Source organism: Micropterus salmoides, unplaced genomic scaffold (genome assembly GCF_014851395.1).
Source record: "Micropterus salmoides isolate LMB-PRFRI ecotype aquatic unplaced genomic scaffold, ASM1485139v1 Ms_hic_scaffold_7, whole genome shotgun sequence".
NCBI lineage: Eukaryota > Metazoa > Chordata > Actinopteri > Centrarchiformes > Centrarchidae > Micropterus > Micropterus salmoides.
Genome location: NW_024044459.1, coordinates 28746372 through 28773108, shown reverse-complemented (window position 1 = coordinate 28773108; position 26737 = coordinate 28746372). Strand labels below are relative to the sequence as shown.

General features: G+C 41.2%; 1 protein-coding gene across 5 annotated transcripts in view; it reads left to right on the top strand.

The window, feature by feature from the left end:
* rtkn (rhotekin) overlaps nt 1–26737 on the top strand; it is a 58036-nt gene that overhangs the window by 4599 nt on the left and 26700 nt on the right. Inside the window, exon 1 of one of the 5 annotated variants that reach the window (XM_038704453.1) lies at nt 11000–11588. The exons of 3 other annotated variants lie outside the window; for them this stretch is intronic. In XM_038704453.1, coding sequence (XP_038560381.1) covers nt 11493–11588 — 96 coding nt within the window. In that variant the 5' untranslated portion in view covers nt 11000–11492. Of the gene's footprint in view, nt 1–10999; nt 11589–24065; nt 24485–26737 lie in introns of those variants that run through there. One more of the 5 variants, XM_038704454.1, reaches the window with a different exon arrangement.

Here is a 26737-nt window from a genome sequence, read left to right as displayed (position 1 = left end):
TTTCAAGGAATGCCAAAACTTCCCCCGAGTCTCCCTCTCAAGACAGCTCTGTGTACCCACAGAACAATGGGCCATCGCTGCTCTGTAGCCCAAACCAAGCCCTGTGCTGGGGCATGAAATGCTAGGCAAAGGGGGTCATTGGCATGGGGGTTCTTAGGAGTGGATGCATTCTGCCACATTTCTTGAACAACAGCAGTGTCAAAGTTGCCACATCTGGTCTCCATAGAGTTCTGTGAGAGTTATGATGTGGAATTTCGATCCCAATTTAGTGCAGAGTACATCTTAAATCTGTATGAACACTTAAGTGTGTGTGTGTGTGTGTGTGTGTGTGTGTGTGTGTGTGTGTGTGTGGACCCTCAGGGCTTTTATGTCATGTTGAACACTGCAGGGGTGCAGGGGAGATGCCAGGGGAAAGTTTACCCCTTCTAAGAACCTTTCTCTCAAACAAAGCTCAACCACTGGAGCTTTCTGGTTGGAGGCTCCCTTGGTATGCTGAAGGATATTTTAACTAGCGAATGTTTAACTCTTTTTTTTATTACCCAGTCTTTGTGTATACGTCATTGTGGAGCACTGTTCCCACTCAGCCTCTCAGTGCTAGCACAAATGAGAAATTGTTTAATCTCAGTTTCTTCAAGCTGTGAGTAAAATTCAACCATGTCCTGCTATTGTTCCCATGGCAATAACTTGACTGTTTTGCCTAATAAGTTTGGTGAAAGAGAGAACAAAGCTGTATTGTTCAAATTAGGTATTTAATAAAGATTCTTACTTATTTCACTATTGAACTCACATTCTTTATCTTTTTAAGCAACAAGGCAAGGTTAGGTTGTAGTTTAATATTTAACACAATAGACTTATTGTTTGTAGGGGAATTTGATTTAAATCAAATGTAAATCACGTAATGTCCTTGCTGTTATACAGTAATAATACTTACCCCCCCCCCCCACACACACACACACACACACACATACACACACTGGACATGATGGAAAAAACAATTAATGCTTGGCTTGGACATATAGTAAAATTAGCATCATGAAACTAAAATATGATTTTAATTTAATTCAAAACAGTTCATTTTTAGCATATTATTTTATTATAGTGTTCTCATGCCATGCAGATATCTATTTCCAGGTCCTCGTTGCTGTAAATGGATACAGAGTTGACTACCTTAGTGTGAGGGCTATACATGTTTTTATGCGTAAGTGTTTTGGCCTTGGAATGTGGTTAGTGGCTTGTGTCTCTATGTGGCAACTGGTGTCAGGGCGCAGTTTAACAGCTGAGGGTCTGTTGCTGATGTTGCAAGTGAACCCCACCCAACTACAGATTCGGCACATTTTCTTGTATAGGACTTCACCCTGACCAAGGCGTCAATAGAGAGAGCAAAGATAACAGTACAGTGCACACACACACACACTCACAGAGGAAGTGAGTCATACAAACTGTTAGTATCCACTTTAGAGATGTGTGCATGTCCATGTATGCCAGCACATTCACAGCCCCCCTTACCATTCTGTGTTATGAATGAAAGCTGCTGTTTTGAACTCGTCATTAGTCAATCATGATAACTGCAGTTTGTCAGCCAGCCTCAGTTTCACATAAAAACACACACACACACACACACACACACACACACACACACACACACACACACACACACCTTTAGACAGTGACTAAGCAGCAGTGTCTCCTTGAGTAAGGTCTGTTGCTTATTGTCAGACATAGACAGTCTTTGTTCACACAGTATGCGCTGTCCTGAGCGACGCTGTCACTGGCAGTGACTCAGTTAACAGACAAATGGAGAGATAGATGGAGGTGTCGTATTCAGTGGATGCTTTCCCGCTCCCCCAGATGGGAAACTTCCTCCGTGCATCACAGACTGTCTCATTCAGTTACTACCTTTGTTAGCAAAGTGGATAAAGCTTTTGAATCTGAGGAACCCAGATTGAATGACAGTAAAATGTGTGATGATGACAAAGAAACATACGGGCATCATGGCGAACCTAGGTGAGCTAGCAACTCACGCTAAGCCCTCGGCCAGAAATCATGGGGTAGTTTTTGACCAGAACTCGTGTTTTGAAGCCAAGGTAAAGTCTTTTATTTCAGCCATAGATCTGGATAAACTCATCCATGCTTTTATCTCCTCCCGTAACTCCCTTTATATCTATCTTAGTCAGAAAATAATTCACCACCTACAATTAGTTCAAAATGCTGCAGCTCGACTTGTTGCAAAAAATGTGACCATATCACCCCAGTTTTAGCATCCTCGCACTTGCTGCCTGTTTCTTCTAGTCACTTTTAAGGCCTGGCATGGGCTGGAACCTTCATATATTTCTGAGCTCTTATCCCCCTAGGAGCCAGGTCGCAGACTGATACCCTGGGCGTTGTTTGCTAATCCTAGTCTAGGCTAAAAACCAAAGGAGACAGGGCCTTTGTTGTCAGGGCCCCTACACTCTGGAACAGTCTACCAGAGAAGATCAGGCACCAGAGTTTGTTACTGGTTTCATTTCATTTCTTAAGACACATTTATACAAAAAAAGCCTTCAAAGGTTGATGTGTATTTTATTTTTTCACTATTTTTATATTGACTTTTTATTGATTGATTATATTCCCTTGACTGTACATTGACTTCTTCTATGTTTTATATATTCTTCGTTATACACGACTCTGTTAGATACTGATTTTTGTTTGACTTGTTCGACCCTGTATTGAAAAGTGCTATATATATAACATTTAAAATTATTATTATTATTAATGCTGCAGGTAAACTATCAGCTGTATACCTGCTTCCTGCCTCTGTGAGCTTTGACATCATTCCACTGTTTCATTCTCCCCAATCTATCATCCTCAATGCCTCCCTTCCCCAGGAGAACCCTATTATGTGGGCCACACCACTTATGGGCTAACCCACTTTCCTGATCCAGATTACATAGAGGATGTCCTCTTTTGTCTTTACTTCTAGACAGACGTAGAAGATTGCTGTTGGTTTTATGTCCCTTTATCTCTAAATCTATTTTCACTGTTCATCTTTGTATACACACTGCACCAGAGACCATAACCATAACCTATCGGGGGCTAACAGACAGATATTGACTGCCTCATGCCAAAGGTATCTTCTTCCTGTGAACATAAGACCCCCACTGCGTATTCTTCTGTTAAACATTGACAAAAAGACACACACACACACACACACACACACACAGATTACAATGTGCGGTTTCATTTACAGTCACAGACACTTGTTGTCAGCCACTTTTGACTTGTCACACCGGGCTTAGAAACATGAGAGGCTTTGTCTCTATGTGGGAAAAATGCCATTCTCTGACAAACATGCTGTGCTGAACACTTGCAAATGGTTGCAAATGCTGGCATTTATGTAACTGTGTGTATTTTTCAGTTTTCTTCTTCTTCTTATAAAACTTAATGGAATTATCAAAATTAAGGAGGCTGGTTTGTCTCTCTTTCACCCCTTGTAAAGTAACACACAAAGCAGACATGTCTGTATTTTGTTACATTTTGTATGGACATGCAAACCAAACAGGTCAACGGTGAACTACAGTTGAAAATATTGGTAACACTTAGCTATAAGTTATCATAAACCCAGATAGGCAGTGAGAAAAAGTCACCTTGCGCTCTTTGTGATTTCATTACACCACTGTGTGCTCTAAGTATAGCCTGTAACTTCACCAGGGACACGTGATTAACCTTCAATTCCACACAAATATGGGGCATGTCTGTGTCAGCCCACTGTGCTACATGTTTTCCAATGTTCTTTCTATTCGAGCACCTTATCTCATTTTTTTCTGGACAAAGAGGCTTTTTATCCCTTGCTCCTATACACCACATAACTACCGGAGTTTATTGTGAAATGGAGTCAGGGCCTCTCTTTCATACAGAGGAATGTACTGTGAAAGGAATCGATTCTGTTCTTAGAGGTGTGTGTGTGTGTGTGTGTGTGTGTGTGTGTGTGTGTGTGTGTGTGTGTTTTATGGTGGGTAGTTGTGTTGTGCATGCCTGTTCCTGCACTGATTTGGACTATTGTTTTCTTTTCATGCAATCGCACTGTGTTACAGAGTGATGAGTTCAAGCTAAGTCACCTACATGCCTGCTGTGAGCTGTGTGTAATAACCAGGAAATGTAGGTGTTTATTTGATTGATGCAGGTATTGTATTGCAGTTCTGTCCTCAAACTGCTCTTTTCTACCAAATAATTTAGTGCAGCATTGAGTCTAAATTCAAAACTGTATCTTAGATGAAAGGACATTTTTTGCAGTGTAGCCTGGCCAGGAGATCCCTGAAAGTGTTTGTGGTAAGGAGAGGGCAAAGGGGCACAACCACCAATGATGTTGCTCTCTGTTTTGATGATGCCGAGCAGGTGTTTGACTTGATGAGAGCAGATGGGTCTATTATGCATGTCTGCCTTCCCCACATGCTGCATAGTGTTTTAATGTGTTTGTTTACTAGGCCCAGTGGCAGACGGTGTGGCGTCAGATCTTGTTGTATTGTTGTGTTGTTCCTGCTGTCTCAGCAATTACTTTTAATCGTGTCTGTCACTAGTTTTCCATTATTGCCTACCTCAAGAAAAAGAAAGAGATCAGCTTGTCCAAATGTTCACTCAGGTGGATTTGGAGGCTTAATCACCCATACTGTAGGTAGAAATTATACTGTGTTTCCTTTAAGAACCATTCCTGGAGATCACATTGACATACAACCTAATTAGAGCTGAAACAATTAGTCATTTAATCAGTTAGTCAGAAAACTAAAAATTGTTCTTATCAATTCTGATAATGGATTGTTTAAGTCGTTTGCCAAGTATTTGATGATTTAATCTTCTTAAAAGTGGGCATTTGCTGCTTTTCTCTGTTTTATGTCATTGTAAATTGAATATCTTAAATTTTGGACTTGGTTAAAAAAAAAAGACATTTGAGCTCTAAGAATGTTTGGTGGCCATTTTCTTTTACCATTTTCTGACATTTAATAGACTAAAAGACTCCATATACAGCACAGTACATATACAGTATGGGAGCACATTATACACGTTTTATCATATGCAGTATGTATTTTGAGTTCAAAATTCTATGTGTACTGCATGTATATGCAATCCAGACTCAGCTCTCACTAGGGGATTCCCCAAATGTAGCTATCCAGTCAGATGAGAAAAACAACTGACTAAGGGATGTTTGCGGCTGATGATTTGGGTGTAATTTTTAACTCAAATATGTGTTCTTGGAAGCAAGACAATAAAAATTATCACCAATAAAAATTTTTATTAAATGGCAATTCAATGACATGAATGGTTTGTGCGTGTTTACATGATTTTCAGTACCATGTTCAGTCAATTACCTCCTTAGACTGTCTTCTCCCCCGCTCTTAGCTAGCCCAAAATCAGTAACCTTTAAAGATGTTATGCTTGTCAGTTTGAGATATGGTCCCTAATGTCTTCTCTGCCGATGTTTAGGTTTTCATATTGTTTCTGCAGATGTTTACATTTGTGGCTTCTGTCTTAGATTTTACCCAGACAGACTTTTACTGCAAACAGCAGTCTATTGGTGTGAGCTCTACTAAAAACATTTATGACAGTCTGGTAGAAGTGACCACACAGCAAATAAAAGTGCAGAATTTCATGCTTTTTTTAAAGCCTGTCTGTTTATATATGGATCAATGAGTTTTGTGTCTGGCTTTCTCTTCAGTGCTCACTCTCATGTCTGTGGAGCTCATCTTTGTCATGTCTGGTAGAGCTTGGAGAGAGATTTGAGCAATTTACCTTCTCTAACATTATTTCTCTTTCTTAGTCTCGTCTCGTTAGAATTTTATAATTTTACATGGACACACATTAAATTAATGTCTTTTTATTATTACTGCTATGATTATTATTATTATTATTATTATTATTATTATTATTATTATTATTATTATTATTATTATTATTATTATGAGCTACTAAAGTACTATGCAACCTATCTGAATTTTAAATTGTGTTTCACATGGTGACACATTTTGCTGTGTTGCTGTATCTGCTCTGCAGAGGGAGCCATTGTTCCATTTCAGATTCTGCAGGAACTAAGATGCACCTTTCTCTCCTCTTATTCACCTTTCCCTGACAGAGTTGACATTCACTTTATATTCACCTTATACTCATTAATAGTAAGTTAGTTTACATGTTCACATTTTTAGCAGTAGTAAATAGTAAATGAATTGCCTTAGTGTACATATCCTCTTAAACCCATACATACCTTCCTCTGATGTTGCACAGCCTGCACCCCTGGGGGTAGAAATCAATGGAGATGAATTGCCTAACGAGTACGTTTCTCTTTCACTGAGTTCCCCAGTTCTTCAGAGTGATGAGATGCTGCAGTCCCCTGTGAATGGCTGAGGTAGCGTTCCTGAAAGTTAGCAATTATTCTGGGAAGCAACCAGAGTGCTCTGCTTACACCTGACATGCTGCTCCACTGTCTGTATAGATATGTGTGTGTGTCTGTGTATAACTGAGTATTTGAGCATGTTTTTCCTTTATAGGTAAGAGTACAAGGGGTCATGTTGAGAAATAAGATGGCCTCTCAAACCAGGTGTGAAAAAGACTCCTTGTTCTGTCATTGCTGTGTGATTTGGCAGGCTACTCCCCCAGCTTTTCTAAGCTAATCCATAGACTGTGACACACACATCCTTTTTTTCAATATGGGATTTCCAGTAGAACAACACCAGCTGCATGATTTGTGGGTCCACGTCCTGCATCTCTAATCTTAAAGTAGAAGTTAGATCAGACTGAAAGTGATACATCTAATAACAAGGTAGACCGTCAATGAGATTTACAGTGTCATTACGTTGTGTCTCTGTCTCTGTGTCTGAGTTATGAGTGCATAGCTGTCAGCACTGGTTTTTCATGCTCTAAAACTGAGAACTGACCTCCAGGGGGATTTCTCTTACGATACGTCTGGTTTCACAGCTCGTCACACGCTGCTGTCGTCGAGTGAAACAGATGTGACCCTGTGCCTGCCGCAACACAGCCATGTAATTGAAGTCCTGTGATATTAAATTTTTTATTTTCAGTAGACTGACTTGCCGGTTTGTGTGTCTGTTTCTGTGTTCATCAGAAAATGTTTCTCCCTGTAACTGTGCACAATCACAGAAAGTTAAATTTTATCTTTCGTCTTTCTGAAGTCACAAAAATTAAAGACCTTTGTGAACATTCCTCTTATTTATGACACATGTTACAGGAACAGATTTGTAACATGGTGCTTTGGCAGATCCCATTTTCAGTGTGCAACTATTAATCAGTTGAAAGATAGCTCTTTTTCTCTCAATGTCCCTGTGCCCTGTCTGAAAAAGCTCTGTAATAGGTCTTATTTTACTTCTTTGCCCTCTGTGTGAAAAAAATATGGAGGATGAATGTTTGGGATGCCGCAATCAGACAATCAAACCTTGATCATTTTGACACACTTTTGCCACAGTTTAAATGTGTTTGTGTGTATGTGTGTACTATGTTCACATGGTTCAGAGTGTTTTGTATATGTCTGTTTATGCCTGGTTGTCTATTTGTGTATCTAAGTGTAGGTTTGTCTCTGTGTACGTATGTCTCTCTTGGTGAGTGGGAGTCGTGATGTGGGTGCGGTTCAGTTTTCAGATTGGGTCTCGATGACAGTCAGGGTTCTTTGTTGTGGTTTGGAGCCCGGCTGGCCTGGGGCCCTCTCCTGTTTCCTTGCCCTGTTCTGCTGCCACACTGTGCTTTTAGACTACAGACAGCTTTTAACCTTTACCACGGACTCTACAGTTTTGAAGATAAATACGGTGTTGCTATGTGAGGTGATAAGAGAGTGCTGATTAGAAGCTGAAAATCGCATTTGTTTGATAGTCATCAGTTTGTTGGATTTTTTTTACACTCCCCAGACTATCATCTCCTTAGAGTTCTTTTTGGCTTATAGTAGACTGCCTGTCTGAACCGTGGGCATATTCTGTGTTCTGAAGCATATGGAGTCTGGCGATATTAAAGGATGATTGTGATTTATTGCAGCTAGGGTCTTATTTTCATAGGTTTTGCCTTTGTCCCTATCGGTAATGATGACAGTCAAGTTAATTGCTGAGATCATAATTTCTTATTACTAACATTTCAGGTGGACTTACTTTTGGTTTCCAAATAATCTGGTTTAGATAATCTGGCTGAACTGTTGGCTTGTATATAACCTTTTTTATCATCTGAAAGCTTGTTTTCTTACCCCATCAGACTTTCCCTATTCCTAGATCTGGCAAGCACTTCGGTAAGTAAGGCATTAAAGCTGCAAATTGTATGCAGTCCATTTGTCTTGATAGCCTGTCCTTCCGTCCACACTTCACTGCCCAAAACATCACCATTGCCCACCTGACTGACCAACAACTAATGTTTTAAAAGATGAAAATATAAATCTGTCATTTAAAACCCTTTCTTTCCTCCACATCAAGAACTACATATAAAACATTTGTCTGTAAAATCTCTTTGGCGCAGCACCACTGGCTGTCCCAGTTACCCTCAGCTACGACTCCAGCCTTTTCATTCCTGCTGATTAGGTGTATGGACAGGAAGTTTTCCATATTCTTCCACACATCCGTTCAGAAACAAGAAATGCACCGGCTATTGTCTTAAGAGCAGTTCAGGCCCCTTGAAACCTATTACGCAAGAGTCAGCGGGGGGGGGGGGGGCAGATTTTATCCACATTTTCTAGTCTTTTCATAGAACAAGTACTTCCTGTTGGTGTTCAGTTTTCCTTATCCTCCCTGTTTTGATCAGACCTCAGAGTTCCTGGTTGGATTTACTGATTTTGTAATATATTTGTGTCACTCCTCCCTCGTGGCAGCAATTAGCACATCTGGCCCACTACAGTCAGACCAAGCATTTAGACACAAACTGCTCATCCACCCATTAGTAGGTAGGTTATCACCATTTAACATAATAAAATCCCAGTCAGACCTAAAGCTGTCTCCACTAACCACTGCTATCTTTGAATACCTGAGTTTGCCTCGTCCTCAGTGGCACCTGGCCAAGAAGCAGCGCTGCTCTGTGTTTTAGCTATAGCCGGCACGCCTGCCTGCCAGCGTGCCCTGTCATTGAGATAATAGCCTGTTTTTTTTCGGCCTCTAGGCTTTTGTCATAAGGTGTCAGTCTTTGTGTTTTCTGCAGGGAGATTTACCTGCAGCATGTTCTGCTTCAAGGAACTGCTGCTGTGTAATAGAGAGGCTAACGAAAGACTAAATGGATTAAGCGACGTTGGAATAATAAATAGTTGTCCTGTTGTTTGTTCATTCTCTAAAGAATACATCCATGTCTGTCAGTAATAAAGTGAGAACAGCTGTAAGAAAAAGTTTATGACTTCATTAAAGGAGTTAAACCTGTTTTAACACAATTCAGTATAGTGTTTAAGTTCTTTTTCAGCAAATATTTTTCCAATTTTGCAGCATGCCAGATTGACTTTAAGAGGGGATTGAATAAACATGAATCTGCACACGGTGGACTGTGAATCGAATGCATGCACATACTATATATGAAAAAAAGTCCCAGAATGTTTTGAGAGCACCCATAACCCTCCCTCTGTGCAATCACCTCAACTTTTTCTCTCTCCACCTCAAGAACAATACATTTCTTCTCTTACTGTGTGTATGTTGGTGTCTGCGACAGATTAAGCAAGTAATTCTCGAGGCTGGAAGCTTTTGTTGGGGAAATGACCCGGCCTGCTACTGGCACCCGTGGCTACTCTCCTTCTTTCCTCTGAGGTGAAAGGGCTTTTACAGCTCCTTTGTTTTCACTGTCTGCCTGTGTGAAAGACTTTACAGCACATGATTCAAAGTGCCAAATGGGCATGTATGTGGCGAGGGGTGGTCCCAAAAGTCATGTCAAAGTGACGTCCATCAAAACAATCACCCTGATACTTTATTTACTTCACTGTAAGAAGTGATCTTTTTCCTCAAGATGAGCTCTTGAAATCAGTTAGTGACTCTCTGAAATCGCCAGGCCCCCTATTGTGCTGGAGAGGACAACGGGACAAATGTTTGGGTTTCTCTTCTGCTACTTGATGTTTATGTTCTCAAGAGCAAAGGCACATTGGCTGTAAGCCACTTTTCCCAGAGGACAGAAGCGGAAACATCAGTACTGTTTAAGACTGAAAGACACATGGAGTAAACTTTGGGATTCTCTTGTTTTGAGGACAGAGGAAACTGGCCAACAAACAGCTGGAGTGGTGGGAAAGGCTGTCAATGCCCTGACACGACTTTAAATGTCTTGTATTTTCAAAGTAGGGAAACATTTTCTCCTTTAAAAACAACTTTCTCATATTTTGTAGCATCTAACTTTACCCAGCACTGAGTGTTAAGTTGACTTGACTTTTGGGAACCTGTTTTTGTTTGATATGCTAAGATTTGCCAGGACCAACATAAATGAATATTTAAAACGTTATGTGATAAAAGATTTAAAAAGATCTGTGCTATGAAATATGTATTTGAATTTGCCAAATGACACTGACCCTGTGACCTACTAAGGCACATATTTCCTTCTTCAAATATCTGGCTTTCAGATTTTTTTAACAACAACACAAAGTTGCATCTGGATGAATGTTTTCCATTTTGTTTTTTAAAAATGTATTTAAACTAAAACTAAAACCGAAGTGTGGACTGATATAATTTAACTAATGCACTATATCTAGACTTTTTCTGATCAAGTTGGTGTTACAGATAATATCACTGGGTGTTCATTTTCACTCTTGCCTCTCCACATGAACAGCGCCAGCCGACACGGTTATAATTTATCCATTTATTATCAAGCCAGTAAAAAGAACAAAGCTCCCCACTCGCTATGCTTGTGTGGTGGTGTGGTATTTGCTATTTGTTTGTTTAAAGGGGCGTGGGGTCTGCTGCAGTGATCTCTTCTTCTATTTTCCCTCTTTCTTTTTCTTTTTAGAAAAAAGTTCATTACTATCACCAGAGGCGCGTCGTAGGGGTTAATTTAGCGCCTAGGCAGCGTCAGGGCGCACACAGTGGACTAGTTGTGTCGATCACTCCCGCAGAGGCGATGCCCTTTTGTGGAGAGGTCTCTTGTCACACAGAGGACAGACTGCATTCACAATCGGGACACAGGGACACAAAGAGAAGAACTGCATTTTAAAAGGATCCATTCTTTCCCCGCTACCGCTGGGTGTTGACTGTGGGTGTTTAAGAGGATCTTTGTTGCCCGGAGAAAAGTAGAGAAGAAGAATACGCGCTGTGAACGGGTTTGGGGTATTTTTTATGCACAAGGTTACTACGGTGCAGCCCATGCTTTTATGCACACCACATCTGTCTGTTTTCCCGGAGCGACCAGTCTTGTTTTGGATGGGGATCGGAACTTTTACGCATTGTTTTACGCGCTGATTGTACGAGTATAGACTGGACAGCACACTGTCATAATGAACTTTATCTCCCCGGTACCTGCGGGGTAGCGGTTTTAACCAGATCATTAACTCCAAGAAGACGTTATTTTTGTGGATATCTTCCTAAAGGATGCCAGTTGATAAACTCGCAAATATGGAGGAAAAACTCTGGATATTGGAGGACCTCAATATGATGTACATCCGTCAGATTGCACTAAGTTTACAGGTAAACGTTTACTTCAATTTCCAGTTTATCCTCTGCACGCATTTTTGTTGCTCTTATAAGCAGTGTTGACATCAGTTTCTACACAATATCAAAGTTGTGGGGTGTGTCAGTGGGAGAGGTGTGTTTGATCATGTCTCAGGCTCTTTTACTTTTGTTTTTCTTGATTGGTTGACTATCTACCCTGAATACAAGCAGGCTCACTAATAACTGAAAAAAAATCAGACTTGTCTTTCCTCCCTAAGGTAAAGTGCATCACTGTTAGCTGACTGAGTCTGCAGCTGTGCTTTGGGTGTTCTAAAGCTTGCAGAGGGGTTGGTTGAAGAATTTTCTGTGTGACAAACAAGTCGAGCTGACAACAGTGTGGTCTCCCCCTTTACTGATGGCAAAGCTCCCACTGACAGCAACCAGAAAACAACACTGTATGCTATCCGTCTCTCTGTGTCTCCCCTTCCAACAAGTTCACACACAGTCCACAGCTGCACATATGGGCCTCATAAGTCCTTGTGTATGTGTGTGTGTGTGTGTGTGTGTGTGTGTGTGTGTGTGTGTGTGTGTGTGTGTGTGTGTGTGTGTGTGTGTGTGTGTGCACGTGCGCGTGTGTAAGCTAGTATTGAGTTCTGAGAAAGGATGTTAATTAATGTTATATCTCACCTTTTTTGCAAATCTCCGCCATCTCTGTCCCTTTAAATTTTTCAGAGGAAATATCTCAAAAATGTGCCTTTTTCATTCTGAACAGAGTTGAAAGGAAGAGGAGACACATGGCCACTGGAAATGTTACAGGAATTTCAAAAGGAAATTCTAATATGCTTTACTTTATGGCCCCATAATCTGAAAAGATATTGGCTGTCTGTGCTGCAGCTGTTTAGAGGTGTAAAAAGCAGGCTGTTTCTTTCTCACAATGTCAACTGGAATCTAGTCGAAAAAGCCTTCAGCTGTGTGACCCAGGGGCTGTAAGAGAGATGATATCACTCACTGGTGTGTTGTACCTGCTAGCAGTCTGGCATCATCTTCATGTGTGAGGTGTTTCTTTGTTTATCTACCTGTGCCAAGTGCCACAGAGTGTGCCAGGTGTCTGACTTTTTATCACATAAGAGACACGTGATTATGAAATAACACACATTCCTGCCAAGTTCAGCTTGTGTCAAGCCTAGTCTATTCTCTGTTTGGGATGTTATGTTTTGGAAATGTTGGTCTATTTTTGAAACTCTCGTTAAACTTTAAAGCCACCAGCACTCAAGGGTACAGTATAAAAAAGGTTCCCCTGAGGCTTTCACAGCACCTATAGCCTGATAAATCAGCTATCACAAGGTATTCTTTACCAACAAGCTGACAGGGCAATAGCTTGTTAGATCCTGTCACAGTCCTGTGTCCTGTGTGAGCCTCCTTTGGTGAAGAAACTTGTTTACAGCTCAGACATAGACTGGAAAGTGGTACTTTGTCATATTGAATCAAGGGCATTATGGTGGAATGTAGTAACAGGCTTTTCTGTCTGAAGACCTTTGTGCGTTTAAGCATTTTGTTGTCTCCGTTCCAATTTTATTTCTGAAAATGGAATTTGCATGGGTACGAGTGCATAATAACAAGATGATAGGCCCTTATTAAGCCCTGTGGAGGAAAAACTTCTACTCCTTCACAGGGTGTTCAACAGTCAGGGTCGGCTGCAAGAGGCATTTCTCTGCAATAACCAGGTTGAATTTCAATTTGTTTGATACAAAGTTGTGCTCGTCTTCAACTCAGTATTCAGAGTATTTTTGCTGGTAAACACTCACTTGTTTGCTTATTCACTCAGTCACCCCCTCTTCTCCCTCCCTCCATGTCTCCTCTGGCTGGGTGGGTTTATGAGACAGGGATTCTTTGTATGTGGCTGAGCTGCACGGCCCACATTCTAACTGTAATTTCTGCTATGGATATTTTTTTGTTCTAGGGTTTTTCACAAATGTCCTGTTGGGTCATCACAACTTGCAGTTATTACACTGTAAACCCTTTCTTTTGTTTTTACCTGCAGCCACATATAACTGAAAGCCACTCCCAACCCATGCACACACACATACAGAAATACAACTAGTTTGTTACTGTTTTTCGGCACTGGTCCTTTCAGAAGATAAGGGCATCTGCCATTTAAAAAGAAAATTAAAAAGTGAAAAGATCATGCCCTCAGGTACCAGCATTCCTCGAGCATGTATAATTGCTGTGTCAGGAGGGGAGAGAGAGCAGCCATTGTGTTATTTTCAAGCTCAGTTGGAAGTAACTTTTCTGCTTGTCAGGTTTAAACAAGTCTGTTATAAGAGGAATTACTGCATTCTTGGCTCCAGTGCACTTGTTTTCTTTCGTCTCTTATGAGGCCCATAAGAGAGTCAATGCAGTGATTTAGTCACATGCAAAGTGTAAAAAGCATTTGGCCCACAGAATACAGGAATCCCCTCAAAAGAGAGGTGGCTGATGGGAAATAGGAAATGGTCCTTTGCAATTACTGTTTCCCACCGGGGGTGACAACATGATGTCACTGACCCTCCCTGCCATGAATATACATTTACGCACAATTTCCTGTCACTACAGATCCGGATACAGAAATAGTTTGTTTTTTATTTGTTTTGCCCCCATGTTGTTCTTCTCCTGTCCTGGTCCTCAGCTTTCTTCAGGCTATGTCCCCCCTGTCCAGTCCCCTTCTCCACATTGATAGCCCAAGGGCCATAGATGGACACTTAATCCCTGGTCTAACTTTAGCCTTCTGACTGGCCTTGAATACATGGATCGTGGCTTTGCCCAAGTTAAATGTGGACATTTGTTAATGGGTTTCTGGGGTCATTAATTTTTTCCATGTTATAAAAAGGCAGGATTTGTTTTGAGCATTTCATTCTGTAAGTCAGTCATTGTTTGTGAAAGTACAATACTTTCTCTGTGTGTGAGTGTGTATGTGCTCTACTGAGCTACTGGGTGCAGCATCAAGCTGCTATAGCTGGCTGCTACTGATATCATCTGTTCGAAGTTATAAGAGATTCCCTTTTTGGTTTCAGTTTTTGGAGTGTAGCTAGATATAAATTTGTTATAGAGAAACAAAGTTCATGATTTCTGTCTGTCAGAACTATCTGATATACAAGTAAAAGCTTACAATCCAAAGCATTCACATGTGTCCAGGCCCTTTTAAATTTTAGATTACCACCAAGCAGCATTTACTTAATGCTTTTTGATCCTTCATGGTTATTATGCTAGTAATCAGGCAGATGAATTACCACTCACACTCGATCACTGTCAACCTGTGCACGGGGGGGGGGGGACATTGGGTGAAAGGCGGGGTACACCCTGGACAGGTTGCCAGTCCATCGCAGGGCCAGATGAATTACCACTTGTATTTTAATATTTTACTCAACAATTTCTATAGAAGTCCTTAAGCAAAAATACACACACACATTGACCCTAACATGGTGCAGTCATGGAAGCTCAACCTCTGACCCTAGTTGACAACAAACTCGTGTGGGGGTCAGGTGGGAGTTTTTTGCTGCCTCACCCGGGACTCATGTTTGACCTCTCACACGCTCCTGAACCCTAAACTTAGCTGTGGCCATGCCACAAATAGTTCTGCAGATTCAAGACACCACAGGCAGGCCTTAAATATCCATTGGCTGGTATTCATGCAGCCTCTCTTCTTCTGATCTCAGGTCACTGGTCAAGCTGCCTTGACCGTTTGATTGAAAGGGACTTATCAGATGTTAGTCTGTCCAGCCAGATCAATGCAGCCTTTCCTTGTATTTGAATCTATTGTGCTGTGATTACACTGAAATATCTTTTCTGTATGATTAAATTTGTTCCATTGCACATATTTGTTGTTATGTGTCTGAAAACATTAGCTATATCACCATTTTTCAACTATGTTTATAACTGTTATAACTAACTGTTTTATAAAGCCTTCAAAGTATCAGCCCTGGTAACCGATATTTAGGCCCCACAGACCTCATGCTTTCTAAAGGTCCTGGCCAACTTGACAGCAGTCAATTGCTCTGACTCTGGGACTCTGGGACAGAAAGCCAGTATCTTCTTGTGCCCTCTGGCTAGACTGATTTCAACCTTGATGATGAATATGCAGTAAGAGCAAAGGTTGATTTTATTTTTACTGGGGACAGCAAAATAGTGCATGTAAGGCTTAGCTTCACTTCCTTGGCTTACCAGGGCCTAGACTTGTAGTTGCATATAATTTAATTTGTAATGTCTGGTGCCTCCCAGTTATCTTGTTATCTTGTTTTATCATTATCACCATTAATTTGTTAATGTTTTATTTTTACTGCCTTTTGCGTCATCCTAGCACAGAAGTCAGTATCAATGTATCCTTCCATGAAGAAGCATCGGCAGTTGAAATTTGTCTGTGTGTGGATGTGTGTAGATGTGTGTGTCTGTGCGGTTATTTAGGTAGCTTTGAGGTTGTTTAGTTAGCCTAAGTTACACCACACCTGCTTGCTTCAGTGGAAGGTGTGCTAAAGCTAACAGCGCTCGCTCTCTGTCTGAGCCAAAACACATTCCTCTACAACAGACCACTTCACCGTACCATTGCTCCCTGCTAAGTTCATCTGTGTGCTTCAGAGAGCGTGTATGAGTAAATATTTGCTAAGAGTAATAAGCCAACACTGTAAGCTATATATTCAAGTGGAGTGCTTTGATTTAATTTGGGACATTAGGTTTATCAACCTGGATTGACTGGGCTTTTTGCATTTGTTTGAATTAGATGGAAGAGTTTCCTACAGTTGTGCAACAGCCTAAAATTTGTGGAAAAAGACAAGTTTATTCACTTGTAAGTGTTATGTACATGGGTTTTAGTCTGTTTGCTGTGTGTGCGTTATGTATTTGTAAGCGTGTCATTGGCATCTCCATCATGGATAGCTACAGTGAGTTACAGTTCTTTCAGTGCTGGATGCCAAAAGCAGACACGGTGTGTTTGTGAGGTAGAGGAGAAAGGGGGCTTTGTATCACATCTCACACACCCATCGCTCCCTACTAAGCCCTCCTCTCCATCTTGGAACCGCACATCTAACTCGTAAACCTCCGCCATCTCTTGCAAGCCTTCCTCTCTCTCTGCCAGCCTCAAGTCTACTCACTCCAAACCATCTGGCTCCCCACCTCACCTCTGCACCCCAATGCTTCCCCCTAACCGCCTGTGGACTTCGCCACAGTGCCGTGTCCCCCCCTGTAGCTCAGTCTCCACCCCAGCCATTGGCGATGCAGCAGTTAGGAAGAGCAGTACAGGTCTGAATAGGCACTCTGTTTGAGCAAGAGCCAGTTATGCCTCGGCCTGAGCCAGCTTCCTTTGGAAAACAGCAAGCAAGACCCAGGAGAGTGAGAAGGAGAAAACACCAAGCCAAATAGAGAGGTGTTGTTATTGGAACATAGACCTGACTCCCCACACCTTCCCAGCCTGTTTCTTTTTGTCATTCACTTCCCTCTCAGTGTTATATCTGCCTAAAGCCCTTTGATAAGTTCACTCTGCTGTTCTCCTGATGCTCTGCCTCTATCTCAGTTTTCAGCCTGTATTTCCACTCTTTTATCTCACTTTTCATCATCATCTGTCTTTAATCCTCCGTCTCCACTCTCTCTGCTTTCACCTGAATGCGCAGAAAGACACTTTGCTTTTAGCTGTTAAAGGATTTTTTTTGCAGCTGCAAAGAGCCACTTAAGCTGTTTGAATTGAGACTGCAGGCATTATTCAAATCTGCGAAGATTGGATTTAAAGCTATGTTTGACTTTGCACAAACAGCTCACAAGTCACCGTTTTCAAGAGGCAATATTAAAAATGTTGTATTCCTTTGTTAAAAAAAAAGAATTAAGAGCATCTGAATATGTTCTGGAGATGCAGGTGGCAACGCCGGCTGTTTAATCAGATGGTTGTCTTTGAAAATGTGTGCGAACACACATTGTGTTAAAAAGAGAATTTAGTAATGTGTTTAACTGAGCCTATAGCTTGCTTTTGTCTTCATCCATATGGATACAATTTATGCTTGTGTCTGTGTGATGTGTTTATGGGCTTTTCAGCTTGTGAGATACACACACGATACACAATTTACATGATTGCGTGCAAGTTTATGTTTCATGCTGTGACTTTATGCAATTATGTGTCTTTGATGAGGTATATGTACAGTATGTGGGGGAGTTTTAACTGTGCATGAATACTTTCAGTCTATTTCTGTATCTTTATCTCTCTCTTTCTGATCTCTCTGTCCCTCTCAACGTTTTTACCATGCACAGTGAGTGCCCTGGAACACAGAGTAGGTGGTAGTCAGAGAGGTGGAGGACAAGTATGAAGCAAGAGCTGTCTTAACAATTGCCACCATTAAAACAATCCATTCCCCAGTGAAGTAAGCAGCGTTGGTGGCATCACCAGCATCGCTTTGACCTTAAAGAATGTGGTGTGTGTTTTTCATTTGTTCCTCTATCACCGTGGGGGCATCTGAGTGGCATAGTGCATTCCCTAGCCCCTTATCCTAAACCTTACCATCACAACTGCATGTCTAATCTTAACCCTATTGTAACCTGAACCCTAAAACCTCTCTGCTGCAATTTTTTTTATTGAAGTTTTGCTAAAGTTCAATATTCACTGCCAGTCTATTTTTGACGGAAGCTGCGTCAAGCAGCAGCACAGAGCAGATGAACCCGACAGGAAGTCATACACAGAACGGCATAGAGAATCTGGTCGATTTTCAAGATAAAACACCCTTTGCAGACTCCGATCGTACATCAACAATAAACACAGTTAAAACAGACAAAAATGAAACAATTTAACTACATAGCCTACTTAACCATAGACCACCTTAACCATAGTAGAAGTTCAAAAATCGAGGACAACTGAACAAATAAGCAAAATCTGAACAAGTTAGCAAAATCAGACAGGCAAAACGCTCTTGTTCTGAAATATTCCATGTGCATATGTAACGTTAGCCTGCAGAGAGAGGAACGGGCTCAAAGAGAGCTGTTATCCGTTGAAGCAAGCAAAATGACAAATTAACAACACGTTAACAACATGTAGGCTAAACGCTCCTCTGCTGAAACACTTAGGTGTGAGATGACCCGGACAAAACTACCGCACAGCCGCTGCCTGTGTCAGTTCAGCTGGTGCCATGATCCCACATTTTCCTCTAGTTTGTTGTTCTACATTTGTTGTTATAAAATGTACACGCCCTGTGCCCGCTCTGATTGGTAAGTAGGACCATAACAGGAGGCGCATGGCGCTTGTGGTTGGCCAGCAGATCTGTCAAACAAGAAAGACAACGGAATGAATTTGTAACTGCAAGACGGGCTGTATAATTAACCTACATTTTAATCGCCGTCGTCACGATTAGCTAATCGCGTTCTTTCAAATCGCAATTTTGATTTGAAAACGATTAATCGTTCAGCCCTAGTCTCTACGGTTATAGTCCCCGTCGGTTAGTGTGCATTCAGGTTAAAGTCCCCACCGGGATCTAAAAATGTGTGTGTGTGTGTGTGTGTGAGAGTTGTGTGTTTAAGCAGAAAGCCTAATTGTCTAATTAAATCACTGCTCGCTGCAGGATCCTTGGCCACTAAGTTGCTGCATGCATGTGTGTGTCACTGGTGGGTGGGTGTGTTTGGCAGGTGGAACAACTCTGTCAGCATTTGGAGGGCTGCCGCCTGAGACCATCTGAGAGTCCATTCTGCTTTCATCAAGGACAAGAGAGGATCTGTTCTTTCTTTCATTTATGATCTAATGACAAAGTTATTGTCTCGCTCTCCATGTCTAAGTTTCGCAGTGTAAGAGACTACACATAACAGTAATGTCACATAAATAGTGGTTTGTTTGTTTGTTTTAACAATGATCATTTTGAATCATACAATACTTAAAGTGACAAAGAGAAAGCTGAACAGATGGCCTCACAGTATCTGAAGAAGGCTTCGTTATCTGTGCAACAAGAATATGGAAAGACCATTCTAGCTTGAATCCTATGTGACTTCTGTTGTTGGATGCCTTGTCTTGAGAAGACGGATGATTGTGCTGTTGAGGAAAAACTAAATGCCAGAGGCAAACTGTCACGGGGGAATTCCAAGGTTTGGAGGCGGGTCAGCAGGAGCTGGGGGGCTTAAGGCTGAGGTGGATCTGAGGGCCAAGGTTGCTGAAAGGGGCCTCTTGTTGTTATATGAAGTGTTGAGAGGCATGACAGAGCTCCCCCCCCCTAATATAAAACCCTCCTCTGTGTCTTACAGTGATGAGATCAGTGGAACAAACTCTCCAGCTAGATGATGTCATGTTTGGGACTTGGGGTCAAAAGTTCAGGGTCACATTAGGAGAAGATGCGTGCGTGTTTGTGTGGGAGTTGTGTGTATCATACCCTTTCAGAGTTAAACAAATTTATATACATGGCTCACTGTTGTGTTAGTACCACAATATTTTATCCTGTCTCCTTGCATAAAAATAACACAAATAAACATACATGTCTTTGACTCCATTAACTGTTGTGTTCTCCTTCGCCCCCACCCTTAGTGAAGCTAATACCTGTGCCTCCTCAGGTTGTCAGAGCTGAAAGGTGTCAATATGTTGTTATATGTGTTTCTAATCCTGTCATCTTTAGGATGATGAAAAGGTTAATCCTTTCTTCATCTGGATGGACTAATGAACTGTACAGGGATTCCTGTTGGTTCTGGGGAGAAGCATAGCTCGATATGATTGGTTGATAGTTAACTGGAGTGAAACCCCCTATTAACCCCTGTTACACCAGGCCCCTCTGACACACTGTGGTATTGGTATGTTACTGGACACAAACTGGTTGTTATGTAACTACACGTGTAAGTTTATTGAGGCACTATTTTAGGCATATATAAAAACACACACACGGCTCATGTCCTCACAGTTGGCCACTGCAGCTGTCACTGACCCATCAAGATTGACAGTAAGTATATATAGCTTTGAATATGATCACTGTTGGTTTAACTTGCAAAACACTTAAGAGAAGGTTGCAATAGCTGTGTCTCATGATGTTTGTTAGGTTTCTCATGTTGCAGACGTTGACGCTGTTGTAGTGATAATGAATGTCAGTGTTAGCAGTTTTGTGACTGAAATAGATGAGGTATACACACAGTTTTGTAATCTAGATTTAAAGGCTATTTAAGATCTGCGGTCTAGTTAGTGTGTAAAGCACTCTGCCACTACTATAAGAGGCAAATGAATAGCACTGCTTGTATGTTATAAAACGACTACATCAATAAGCCTGAGAAGTCTTAAGTGTTTTTGTCTTGTTTGCAAGCATACTTGAGGTTAGACAACTGTCATGTCCATGACCTGTTCTCCAGCACATCTTGCTGCCTTACACTGGGAGGAAAACAGGGATCTAGATGCTTCTTGGTCCTAAGACAAAAACATGATGCATAACAATATGGGCACAGTTCCTTAGACACGAGGCACAGTTCAACAATGAAAGTAAGGGAAAGGAGGGAATGATCCTGTTTCAATGTCTGTAGATATTGTCATGCCTTCATATGGCCAGTAGGGGGCTGTTAGGCTGTCCAACTCCAGTAAGTAAGTGGAAAAGGTATTTTCTCCTTTTGTGTCTCAACAAAAAACAATTCATACTTTAGTATGGCTGCACAATTAATACAAAAGGATTGCAGTTTATTTGTTAGGATAATAGGAGACCCAAATGGATTTAATATTCCTTTCCCATACAATTCAGGTAGCATGCCCAATTACTGAGCCATGCATGTTAAAACAGTAATTTTTAGTTTAGTATTTTAAAGTTACATAGTCTACAGTATGGTGTAATCCACATGTACTAAACTGTTATAAATAATTGCAATGAATGTCATGTCAATATTGTGCCTCCATGAACAAAATAGTTGTCTAAAAATATGGTGGTAACAGGAAGAAAAAGGTCTCACACCTTACAATGAAGAAATTTGGTGAGGCATGAGGTTCTGTTTAGGTGAAATTGCCCAGAGACCGTTATTCAAACAAAGGGCTGTGAAAAAAGTGGATGAAACATGTGAAAAAGAAACACAGGCCATCCCTCAACAACTGCTGTGAACAAAAGCACCAGATTCAAATCTGCACAAACCCAAAGGGTGAATTTTTGTAAGCTTATTTACTGTGCAGATGCTCCTCCAGGCTGTGATAGGAATTTAGATTTCATTCTTATTCAATCTTAAGAAAAGATTACAAATTAAACAGAAATAGTGTAGAAATATGTTTTAGGCTATAATTAGACACAACAGGCAGTCTACTATCTACAGTCGGGAGGAAGTGATCTTGTGGATGTACAGTAGCCTCAGAGAGGATTTTTGTTTGGGGGAAAAAAACACTTGTCAGTGAGTCAACAGGAAGTGTTCGAGTCTCAGAGGGAGATGGCTGAATAGGTTAGTCTGGCTGGAGGAATGTCCTCTCATCCTGTGAAAGGCGGTGTAATGACATTGGGAATGATGCTATCATTTATTCAGCTGGTCCAACTGACTCATGCAGCATAACTCATGCAAAACTCATGCTGACTCCATACAAGTATGTGCTTTATCTTACATCCAGACTCCTTAAAATATGTTTGCTCAATACCATATTGCTATGGACAGGTGGATATGGACTATTTGAGCCACCACTGTCTTGTCTGTGTCACTTACACATGTTCACTGAACCACACCCCGGTGAAGATTTGTCTCCGACAGCACTTCCCTGACTGGCTCCCTGGCGCTGCTACTTGATGATGAAACCTTAATCTGATTAACTGTAGGATATTTACAGCTCTAAGTCCTGAGTTATCAAGACTCATCTTGTTTTTGTTGCGCACATCTACTCACACGGTGAGATGAGCAAAGAGAGAGAATGATAGATTTGTATTAGAGGGTTGAAGGCAAATTTTTATTACCGATTAAATATTCTTGTTGGTGTCTCAGCGTTTGGCTTCTGTGCGAGGTCCCCCCCCCCCCAGCTCGGTCCTTAGCTAGAGGTAAAGAGCTGTATTTACCCAGCCAGATACACAGATGTATTATTGCACCATTGACATGGACTTTGTTTCTCTGTTGCCATTAGCCAAGGCTGCCCACTGACAACTCTCTCCTCCTCCATCCTGATCCTCCTACATGTCATCTGCTGCATCTCTGGGCTGTATCTCATTTCACTTCTCATCTCACCCACAAACAACACACAACAAAACAAGCAGTGTGGTTTTTGTATTGTAGCCATTTTGCTTTGCTGACATTTAGGAAAATGTTAAAACAATTAAAAAAAAGGGAACAGTCGTTGATTCTTTACAGTTATACTACAGAGGTATATTTTCATAACTGGTCTCCTTGTATTTGCAAACAATGTCCTGAATACCCCATCAGTAGTTTTCCAGTGCAGATTTTGTGGAGCCAAACTAGGAGTCCTTAACCCGGTTTATTCCCACTCTTATTCTAGCTGGCCTCCTCTGTGTTTTCCGTTTCCGCCTGCCGACAAATCACTCTCATACATCACCAGTTGACAAGGCAATGCACTCCACTGCGCAACAACTTTCCAGTGTGAACATATGGACCAGACAATAAACAAAGACAGCCACTGAAAGAGAGAGGGCAGAGGTAGATGGATGAGGAGTTTTATTTTCCCTGGAATGATGAGTTGTTCTGTCAGTAGAATTGAATATAAATTTACCAACTGTAGGCAGTTGTCCAATATTATTTATGGAGACTGTGTTTTGATATTGGAACATTATCTTTTCCTTTATAGACAACATGTTGGTCTAATTCACTGACCAGTTCTAAGTAGAATCATTTAATTTTCAATGCCAACAAATCATTATATCAAATGTATATTACTAGAGGAACTTAAAATGTGATGGTATTATAGTGTCTGTATTTACTTATTGTCGTCAAAATCATGCAATTACAAAAATATGGAAGCAAGCAAGGATGTGGGGAAAAGGGGTGTTTTGCCTGAACTGTTCAGCAATCCAAACAGTATATTGACCAGTGCCTTGTGAAACAAAAGTTGAGTCATAGCTTTAAAAAGAAAAAACGCTTTTTTCCACTGTGGGCGGTGTAGGCACAGAGCGACCACAGTGGATTTTACTGACACACTTGCAGCCCACTTCAAACTATGGCCAAACTCAGAGCTGCCAAATCCTTCTTATGTCAGTTTCACCCAAATAGCTTTAGACCATGCAATGCCATTTTGATTCCAGGGACATTGGAAACCAATGGGACAGTAAACTGAAATGTCTGTTTATACTACAGTGGAATGACAACAACAACCCCCTGAGAAAAAATATATAATATTGGCACATTATCTAATTTCCTGTATGTCTGGTGATGACCGTGGGATGACACTGTTCATAAAATCGCTGCCAACGCCTCTGGGAAGCTTCCTCAAGGACCCGTGGTGATCCCTGGACACAGCCTTGAGAGCCAAATGACTGTTCGCTCTTCTCTGCTTGCGCGCAGCTACACACAGATTAGGAAAACACACACGCACACACAAACCCGCCTCCTCAGAAGCGGCTCTCGGTTGGTCCATCAGCCGGTCAGTCTTTATCCTCCCCTGTGCTCGTGGTGGTGTGTGTGAATCAGGACTGAAGCTCTGGAGCTAATTACTCGTACGGCGACGACACTGACGACGACGATGATGATGACAATGAAAATACCACAGCTAGGGGTTCAAACACTTGACCGCTATCCTTCCCAAATTGCCACGAGTGTGGTTTGTGATTTCTGCGCGGATCCTTAACAACTTCAGAGGTTAATAAGCGGCAGCTATTTTGAGTGGATATTTAATTTTGCCTATGATGGAGGTGCCTCAAAGGGAAAATCTGAGTTAAGGTATTTCACTGGGTGTGTGGGACGTTGAACGGACCTTGGTGCTGCTTAAAGCGCCGGTGCTGCCAGTTTCGGAGAGTTTGGAAGCGGAGTGCTCCAATTTGGATACGATGAACAACTCCAACAATCAAAGGGTAAGGTCAGTTGTTGTTTTCCAAACGTGTTTTGCCGAAAGATTCAGAGCACTTTAGATTCAGATTTCAGATTAAATGGAAAATGTCAGTCAGCTGTAATAGGCTACACGTCACACTTTGGATTAATTCGTCACTGTCAGATCACGCAGGCTGTATGATCCTAAGAGATCTGGAGACATCGCAATGGATCTGCTATTGATTGTGTGAAGTTCACTCTGATACTCTGCTGTTAACTTTTCAAGAGACGCAAGACCCCTATTAAAAATCCTAAGATTTTAAAGTTGTCTTGTTTGTCTCCAAGTCTGCATTCCTGATTGAACTTAATCAAGACCTATCTTGAATCAATAGGATATTTTTCAGCGAACAGCTGATTCAACCAGCGGATTTAATTAATAAAATGTAAACTTTTAGATTGGTATACACTGTTCTTTAACTGCCCACTATGTTTCTGAGGCAAAAATAGATGAACCAGTAATAAAATGTGAATTTACCAGAGTAAATTGTATAATTGATGTATAAAATGCATGCTGAATTAAAGAGTGGTACCTAATGATTTATGAACTCTTTTATTTTGTGTTGCACAAGTTAGTAGCTTTGACTAATCATCACATTTTTTAAAGTGCAAGCTTTTTAAGGGAGTTTGATTATAATATATTCCATATTGTACTAATTGTCTATGACAATGTGTGCCTTTTTACATCAGGGAGCAGACAAAGCTACATTAATTACATGTCCTGTGGGTATAAAGACCAGCTAAATAATAATAGCAAGCAATGAATTTGTTCCTTTTTGTCACCTTGGATAACTCATTTTGTCTTGCTCTTTCTGTGCTATGCTTGTGGGTCGCTGGAGTTAATGGAGTAAAGTTTGTAGGGGGATAATACCTCCCAATTTCAAATTGTCAGACCTTGTTGTCTGTACTGTAATATATCAACCAGCCTCTCAGAGTTGGAACAATGTGAATACTGTGGGGTGTCACTGCAATAATGACTTACATCTCCCAGTCATCAACCTTCCTTGTGAATAAATCTTTCCTAAATGCCTTGAATTGGCAGCACAAAAATAGCCGCGGTTTTAAATTGAATGCTGGTGTTAGCATATTTAGCTTTTCATTGCTTATTTTTCACAGCAATACTATATACAATATACAATATTAAAATTACATGGTTTTCACATAAATCTGTTTTGTCTGTCTGCCTTGAGGATGCGAATCCACATAGCATAGACACGTCTATCACGAGGGAGCAGTTGCCATGCCATGCTTTCCACTTAAACACGTGCACACGGAACCACAGAAAAGTGCTTTACAAAAGGACAGCTACAAAAAAAACGTTTTCATCAAAATGCTAGAAGCCACATGTCATGAGTGCATGTGACGGGCAGCCATTCTAGTTTCTTAGTTTGAGCACATCTGATCAGCAGTCTGGTGGCTCAGACCACTTCCTAAAATCAACTTTTCTATCACCACTGAAACCCTATCCATGCACAAATTAACCAAACAACTGGCTACATCTATGTCTGTTGATTGCCTTCACTTTCCTTAATGACAGTCTGCTTCCTGATGCGAGAGAGCTAGAGTTTAGATTTTAGCCTCATGTTGAGTAAAAAGGTCACCTGCATCAACATCAGTCAGGGATTGAAAGAGCAAGACAGATGTGATCTTTCCATTACTGTAATACAGCCTGTGCTTCTGTGTGTGTCTGTGTCTCTGTGTATGTCTGTATCCCAGTGTACATGTATGCGTGTGTGCAGTGCATAGAGAGCTCAAAGCGTATTGTGTGTGTGTGTGTGTGTGTGTGTTTGTGTGTGTTCATTTTGTCCCTACTACTGTTACAAGCACAGACATCTCTGATCATTAGTAGTGAAAAGGTCACTGATGTGCCAGAGCTCCTCCTCAGTGTGACTACACAGCATCCTCAAAATTCAGTGTTCCTGGTGATTTTTTATGCTATGATTTCGCTGTGTTGCATTGCATGCTGCAGTTAAACTGGTCTTCTTTTAAATGCATTCCTGCTTGAGCTTTTCATTGCGTTTGCAATTATACAAAGGGGAGAAGTCAGCATCCTGTGTCAGTTCATTGGCCATGGAATCCTTCGGCCCTTGTCTTACAATCAATAACCACTTACTGCAGAGAAGCTTTCTGCAGTCAAGTCTCTGTCTGTCCACCCAACTTTCTGTCTCTCTCTCCTCTTTCTCTGCCTGTGTATCAAGATAGATATCTCGAGTGTCCCCTTTGCTTGTATCTGTCTGTCT